This window comes from Protobothrops mucrosquamatus, unplaced genomic scaffold, assembly GCF_001527695.2.
Source record: "Protobothrops mucrosquamatus isolate PMUCROS unplaced genomic scaffold, P.Mucros_1.0 scaffold292, whole genome shotgun sequence".
Taxonomy (NCBI): Eukaryota; Metazoa; Chordata; class Lepidosauria; order Squamata; family Viperidae; genus Protobothrops; species Protobothrops mucrosquamatus.
The window spans coordinates 21,153-29,600 of record NW_015386636.1 but is presented as its reverse complement, the minus strand read 5'-3'; the positions used below and the strand labels follow the sequence as shown (position 1 = coordinate 29,600).

General features: G+C 34.8%; 1 protein-coding gene across 1 annotated transcript in view; it reads right to left on the bottom strand.

Annotated features, from left to right (window-relative positions):
* Positions 1-4,111, bottom strand: part of GLRA3 (glycine receptor alpha 3) — a gene marked incomplete at its 5' end in the record, with an annotated part of 43,822 nt that extends 39,711 nt beyond the window's left edge. Inside the window, 2 exons of the mRNA XM_015814891.1 lie at positions 2,333-2,415; positions 3,888-4,111. Of these exons, the coding sequence (XP_015670377.1) occupies positions 2,333-2,415; positions 3,888-4,111 (307 nt within the window). The remainder of the gene's footprint in view (positions 1-2,332; positions 2,416-3,887) is intronic.
* Positions 4,112-8,448: the final 4,337 nt, after the last annotated feature.

Here is an 8,448-nt window from a genome sequence, read left to right as displayed (position 1 = left end):
ATTATTATTATTATTATTATTATTATTATTATTATTATTATTATTATTATTATTATTATTATTATTATTATTATTATAAATGTAAACTCGCCAGGATAGTTGCCAGCCCAGGAGCTATCCAATATCAAATTGCTAACTTTTAACAGATAATGGTAAATTCAAATAACTTCAAAAAGATCTGTATTTTTCTTTATTGTTTATACAAAGAATTTAGAATATACAAACCACAGCATATTGTAGATTCCTCTTAGAAATGTGAGCAAAACTGGCTATCTGTCTGTTAAAGAATCATCTAATACAATGGGCTATGGAACAACAAATATCTTCAAAACTGGAAAATATTGCATCGATCTGTATATAAAAACCTTATTTAATTCACATCCAAAATATTTCAAACTGCTGGTTGAGGAAAATTTGAAATTAAAATTACTGCAAGAAACAACAAAACCGCAGAAATGTTAATGATACCACAATGATAGGTGTGAGCGAGAAAGACTCAAGGAATTTCTTGTCAAAGGTAAAAGTTGAAAAGCAAATACAGCTGCTGGTCTGCTGCCAACAATAAAAAATAGCTGAGATTTTGTCAACAAGAACTTCCAACTTATGATAAGAGATAAAGTTGAAGAATCTTCCTAAGCTTTCTCTTGATAGGCTTAAAAATTATAGGGCATGGGTGTCAAACTCGCCGCATCACGTGACATGTCGTGATGTATTATGACTCTTTTTCACTCTGATGAAAAACCCTAAACCCAAACCCTATTTCAGCTTTAATGAAAAAGATGCCCTTGCACTTGTGGAAAAATGGTAGGAAGGAAAAAATGGTGCCAGAGTGAGGACTCAGGTGAATTACATCTAATTCATAGAAAAGTAACACACTTCATCATTTATTGTATACATTCATTATATATACATTAGTACAAAACCCATGTTTTATTTCACATATTTTTTCAGAGGAACAAGGAAATTTCTTCTCTTTATATATCTGAGGAAAACATGTAGCTCATCAGTAGTCTTCATATAAAATATGAAGATAGGAGGGATTCAAATGGCAGCTGTTGTCGTTCAGTTCTTTCTGACTCAGGATTGTCTGGCAGTAACTGTTTTCCTCAGCACTTGTAAGCTTATATTTGTGAGAGATTGTGGTCACTTTGTCTTCTGTCAGCCTTTATTTCAATTGCTTTTCATTTTGCAAGCATCAGGGTCTTTTCAAAATCTCTTGACTTCACATTATATTAAACGGTTACCTATAGTTTTGTTATTAGTGCTTTCCCTGATTTTCTATGCCAAAATGACCTTGACCCACATCATGATTATGTAGCAGAGCTAGCTTCCAGAACTGCTATTACATATTTCTTCTTTACTAAAGAACTAATATCAGTTGCATGAAAACTTTTTGAAACAAAATTTTGGCCCAAATTCTAAATAGGGTGCAGGTGCAAACTGAAGTCAGTGCAAATAAAATTCTTGAGAGAGTAGCCCTACTTATTGCCCTAGCCATTAACCAAGGTTAGTTTGGAAACAGTAAGGCTTAAAATTCAGGTATGAGTGTGGATTTTGATGGCTAATTATTGGCTGAAAATACAAATTTCCCAACAAACATGCCATCTTCCCCTCAAACTGAAAATTGCTGGTATAGCAGACGCTTGTCTCATATGGGTTTATGAATATTTTTCTCCTAACTCAGTGGTTCTCAACCTTTTTAATGCCGCGACCCCCAACCGGTCGTAAGTCAAGGACTAAACCGGTCATAAGTTGAGGACTAAACCGGTCATAAGTCGAGGACTAAACCGGTCGTAAGTTGAGAACTACCCAACCGGTCGTAAGTCGAGGACTTTCCCTGCCTGGGAGCACCGCGCATGTGTGGTTCTGCCCCCTGCGCCGGCCGAGGCGTAGCTGGCAAGCGGCAGAGACGGAGCAGGCCGACCACCAGCTGGCCTAGCCCAAGGGAGGTAAGGCACCCGCCGGAAAAGGGAAAAAAAATGGCAGACAGCCTTGCTTGGCGACCCCCGTGAAATGGTCGATCGACCCCAAATGGGGTCGCGACCCATAGGTTGAGAACCGCTGCCCTAACTAATGAGTTCCCCATCAGAAAACATTTTTCTCTGCCAAGATTATGTAATCTATAACGTTTTTGTTTTTTCCAAACATTATTACTCAATTGAGTGACCACTAAATGTACTGGGATTTCAACATGCCAAATTTCTTACTTCATTGGCTTGGAATCCTGGGAGCTAAAAAAAGTTTCCTGCACATGGAAGTTCACATTATCACAAATAATAATATATATTGTATCTCATGGCTTTTTTCTATGAATAAATTAATTTATACTTACAGCTTTCCAGTTGCATTATACAGGTCTGGACATCCATTGGGAAATTTTTGAGATCCATTGGACAGGAAAGTATTAAAGTCAACCTGAAAGAATGCAAAGCAAATGAGGCAAAAAGAATATTTTCTTCACATACATTTCCTTACATCCATCTACAATAAGGAGAAAAATTGGCAAAACAAGCATATGTATAATTAATACAAAACAATAAACTACAGTTCATTTAAATGATTAAATATTATAAATTTGTCTTTGTATTAGACTCCAAGTGCCTAGAACTGATTTTAAAACTGCAATTCTGTCAACCTTTCTTGGAAACAAACCTCATAAAATCAGAAAAACCTATTTATGAATAAATATCTTTAAACTTTGTATTTTACGGTATTCTCTTTGTGTAATTTGTGCTTATATTCAGCAATATGGTACATTATAACCTAATCCTATGTATCTCTCTTAGTGATTTGTGAAATTATTATTAAAACAACATATTCAGTCTTTCAATAAATCATATGAACTATTTCTGCTACAAAGAATATTAATCCTTAATTTCAAATAAGAGTAGCTTTGTTATCCTCTGTACACTGTAGACTTAAAATCTGGGACAATCAATGAAAGAATTTTGACAGAGAATAGATGATATATAGTATAAAGAACAAATGATTAGAAAGCCTAATCCAGATACATTTTGAAAAAAGTAAATATCTTTGAATAAGCACAGGAGTACAAAACCCTTATTCAGAATCAATGTAATCTACAACACGTGTATTCTGCAACGTTTTGTATGCTAATAAACTATAACTTAAACCTCATGTACGCAATGAAGTTATGGAACATTTAAGGAAAAGGAAGAATATTTAAATATTGGATGTAGTTATATGACAGGCTTTCGATAGCAACAAATATAGAAAGCTTGCAGCAGAAGGATACAAATTGGCTTTGTAGACAAACTGAAAGAGGGAACTCTTTAATTGTTGAGGGAAATTTGAGAAGTTAAAAATTCTACTAAGGCTTTTAGTAATTGTTATTTATAATTACTGACTTTGCCCCTTTTTACTCCCTTCCCTAAAAAATTCTGAACATTGTGGTTGTACTTTGTAGAGGTATTCTGGGAATGTAAAAGAAATGGTGACGGTTGCTGAGGTGAACACGTATGCTTGTTGTTTACAGCAAGAAGCACACAAGAACAAAACTGATCCATTCTCCAAGAACAAAAGTATAGAAGTTATGACTTTTATTAACACAAGATATCCTATGTCTGACTTAATTTTACACTAAGAATTAATACATCTTATCCTTAGCAAAGTTCTGCCTTTTTGTTTTCAAAATTAAAATTTCCAATATTTTGGGGATCAGTTAGTTTTTATATTACTTATGACATTTGAATCAATCTTCACTAATTGCACAAGTTATTTTATATCTTGAAGATCAAGTTTTATACTTATATACATCAATGTGAAAAATTTATAGTCTATAAAAGCAACAATCTTTATGCCTAAATGGAACTTGGATTACCATGAAATTGTGTCATAACCTCATATTTTTGTGCTCAACAATTTACCTTATAGAATAAAGAACATTTCCATTTTTAAAAATTCGAAGCAACTTATTGTCAGTTGTTACTTCATGAAAGTTGGCACCCTTCTCATTGGCAAAAAATAAATCAGGTTTCCAGATTAAATCCAGCATGGATGGATCTAAATCTAAAGAGTCATCTGGATATTCACTATAAGCAAGGCGTGGATCATTCCAGTTCTGACGAAGAAAAATGTTCACTCGATAATCCTAAGGGAAAAAAAAATGAAAAAAAAATATTGTTTTATTTAATTGAACAATATATACAGTATTTAATTAACTTTTGCAAAAATGATAAAAAATTATTTAGCCTTACACCTAATTTAAAGATATACTTTATGATAGCAGTGTTCCAATATCTCAGGGGCTGCCACAAAGAAGAGGGAGTCAAGCTATTTTCCAAGGTGCCTGAAGGCAGGACAAGAAGCAAGGAGAGAAGCAACCTAGAACTAAGGAGAAACTTCCTGACAGTTAGAACAATTAACCAGTGGAACAACCTGCCTCCAGAAGCGGTGAATGCTCTAACACTGGAAGTTTGTAAGAAGAGACTGGACAGTGGACTTCCGGTGACTCGGCGATGGCCAATGGAGGCTTTTTGACAGCCTCCCGTCCGGGACTGCGTTAAAGCTGCCGAAACAGCATTTATCAGCTGTTTGGCGGCTTGAGCCTTCTCTCTGGGAGAAGGAGAGAAGGCGAGCTTTACTCTGAGTAGGAGTAGAGTTCCCTAGTCTCCCTTGGAGCTTCCAGGGAGATGAAGGTGAGAACTCCTCCAGAGCTCAGAGCTTCCTCTGCAGACCGGAATGTCTTCGTCTTTGCAGCGAAGCCAGACGTCGTCTCCACCTCTGATATGCATTGAAATTTTTAAATGTGAGTAAAATTATCAACAGACAGAGCTGACCAGGAACTTAGACTTTGTTTGGGAAAAAAATATAACTTTAACTCAGAAAGAACAAAGGCATTCTTCTCAATTGCTATAATTGAAAGTTAACTTTGGGGGGAAAAAAATGGCTGCGGGCGAGCTGCTTCTTTGTTTCAAAGGGAAACTTTCACTTCTCTTCCGATTGTGGATTGCTACATTGTAAAGACTGTAAAGATTTTTCAAAAATTCAAGAAAAATTTGTTTAAATACTTGCTGTTCTGGATTGACTATTAAGACTCTTTTAAAATTAAGAATGGCTTCTAAACGTACTGGAACTTCTGCAGTACCTAAAGCAGCTACTTCTTCTCCAGCTGTACAAACTACACAGCAGAAAGATAAAACTCCTCCACCCTTGGCCCCTCCCTACATTACTCTTAAAGATTTACAGGACTCTCTGGTTGTTTAAAGATTTGTTTATCATGTTGTTTACTCTCACCTTTGTCTTCTTGAAGAACCGTTCTTTTTACTACTTAACACACTTTTATACAGGGTTTAAAAAGTTCCAAAACGTAAAGTACACCTAGCGTATCTCCCTGTACACCTACTTCACCACCTCTTTTACCTCCCTTACCTCCTCTCTAATCTTTTTCATCTTCTTGGAGTGGAGATTGCTCAAAATGATATTGTAATGTCACAATATAGAGAAATGGAGCATACTATAAGGATTAGAGGTTTAAAAGAGAACTTTCAAGAGAAACTGAGGGAGGAGATAGCAGCTGCCCTGGCTTTTGTTTTTGACTGCGATCCTGAAATTATATATGGAGAAATTGAAAAAGCATATAGAGTAAACTCATGGGTCGCATGTCAGAGAAAACAGCCTAGAGATGTTGTTGTCTACTTCTCCAGAAAAACACGCCGAAATGATATTATACAAGCTTTTTATCAGCAGAGATTTCAGATTGCTGCTCAAGATGTTATACTTTTGAAAGAAATACCTTCAAAAAATTTTTAAAAAGGAAAGGAATTTGCCTTTTTGGCCCAGGAGTTAAAGAAGCGACAATTGCCTTTTAGATGGGAGATACCTGTTGGAATAGCTCTGAATTATGCTGGGAATCGTTACGAACTTGATACAGTTCAGAAGGCTAAAGATTTTTATCTAACGGTTCTGAAAGCTGATTCACCTTCTATATCACCAACTAAAGGAACGGAAGAAGTAGTGGAACAACTGATTGTAGAATTGCCTGGAACTACATCGTTATCTGCAGGAGATCTCCAGAGTCAACAACTGATGGATGTAAAAGATGATTCAAAAGAGCAGAGAATGACACGTGCAGCTTATAAATGAAGGGAAAGAGAACAACAAAAAGAACCTATGCCCCAAACATATTTGTTTACCTCAGAGCCTGTGGGAGGGGCTAGATCCAAAAGATCTGTTATGTCAGACCTGCAAGGAATGCTCCAGAAGCTCCAAAAGCCAAAAGATGGCTAAGTTAATGACTTTAAATGTTAATGGATTGAATTCACCACAAAAAAGGAATATTTCATTATTTGAAACAATATAAAAATGATATTGTATGTTTGCAAGAAACGCATATTACATCAAAAGATCAAAAGTATTTGACTAACTTTAAACTGGGTCTACATTTTATTGCCCCTGCACCAAAGAAAAAAGCAGGTATAGTTCTTTATGTTAAGAAAGAATTATTGCCAAAGTTAATAGACTCTGATACAGAAGGAAGATTTGTGTTTATTGAACTTTTACTGAATGGGAAAAAATGTCTTATTGTTGGCATATATGCACCTAACCAATATCAGCAGCAGAAACAATTTTATAGTCTTCTACATCAAAAGATAACTCAATTGGATTATAAATCTGTTATTATGATGGGAGATTGGAATGGTGTAATAGACCCTAAAAAAGATTAAAAGACTTTTTCTAAAGCTTCAACTCAAATTAAATTGCCTAAAAGTTTTTTTGCATTGCAAGAGGATTTGGAGTTAAGAGATATATGGCGAGATTGGAATATAGGAGAAAGTGATTTTACTTTTTTTTCAGATAGACATCAATCTCATTCTAGAATTGATTTTATTCTGATTACTAGTGATTTAATCCCTAAGGTTAAAAAAGTGAAGATTTTTCCTAGGACCTTATCAGATCATAGTCCTGTATGGATGGAATTTTTAATTGATGGAGGAAGTAAAAGGACTTGGAGATTAAATGAGAATTTATTAAAATATGAAACTAATGTACAGAAACTTAAAGATCATTTAAAAGATTTTTTTATGTTGAATATGAATAAAGGCACTTCTATGTCAATGGTATGGGACGCTAGCAAAGCATTAATGAGAGGTGCTTTAATTTCAATGAATACTGCTCATAGGTGAAAGCAGTTACAAAGGCATAGGGATTTGGAGCAAGAGATAAAAATAAAAGAAAAAGCTTTCTCCTTAAATCCAATGGATAATAATTTAAAGGCATCTATTGCAATGCTGAAAGAACAATTTAACATGTTATTGGCCAATCAGATGGCAGTCAACTTGAGATATATGAAACATAATACATTCTGCAACGCAGACAAACCTGGAAGGTGGTTAGCTTATCAATTACAAAAGAAACAAAAACAAAGAGTTATTGAGAAAATAAATTACAAAGATAAAGAGGTTTTTCAGCAAGATTTGATTAAAAAGGATTTTTCGGAATATTTTTCAAAATTATACGCCTTTGAGAATATACAAACTTCTGAAATAGATAGTTATCTCCAACAAGTAAATTTTCCTAGACTTTCAGATGATCAAAAAGGAATGATGAATTGTCCGATTGTGCTGGATGAGATCATAGAGGCAATTAAACAATTGAAGGTTGGTAAGGCCCCTGGTACAGATGGGTTAACGGCAATCTATTATAAAATGTTGTCTGAAGAAATGTTAGAACCCTTGAGATGTCTTTTTAACAGCATTTTGTTAGGAGAAGAAGTACCACCATCTTGGAGGTGTGCATTTATTTCACTTATACCAAAGGAGGATCAAGATTTGACTCAGCCTAAAAATTATAGGCCAATATCTTTATTGAATACGGATTATAAGATCTTTGCAAAAATCCTAGCTAATAGACTAATGCAAGTATTGAAACGGATTATTCATGTGGATCAGTCTGGATTTATAAATGGTAGATATATGAAGAATAATGTCAGACAAATTGTAAATTTGTTGGAATATCTGGACAAAAATAATCAAATCTCGGCGGCTCTTATTTTCTTGGATGCTGAAAAGGCCTTTGACAAGCTGGACTGGCAATTTTTACTACGAATGGTGGATAGAATGAATTTTGGAGACAGATTTCTATCAGCGTTAAAGGCTATTTACCAACAACAATCAGCGCAAGTGGTAGTAAATGGAGGATTGATGGACTTAATTAAAATTGAGAAAGGTACGAGGCAAGGATGTCCATTATCACCCTTATTGTTTATATTGACTTTGGAGACTTTACTAATTAAGGTTTGTGAATCATCGATCATAAAAGGAATAACTTTGGGCAAGAATGACTATAAGCTTAGAGCTTTTGCTGATGATTTGGTTTTTACCTTATCGCAACTGATTGACTCAGCAAGAAACTTGATACAGATCTTTTTTTTTTTATTGAAAATTTTTAAATGTTTTACAATATAACTCCCCACCTCCCTCGAACCCC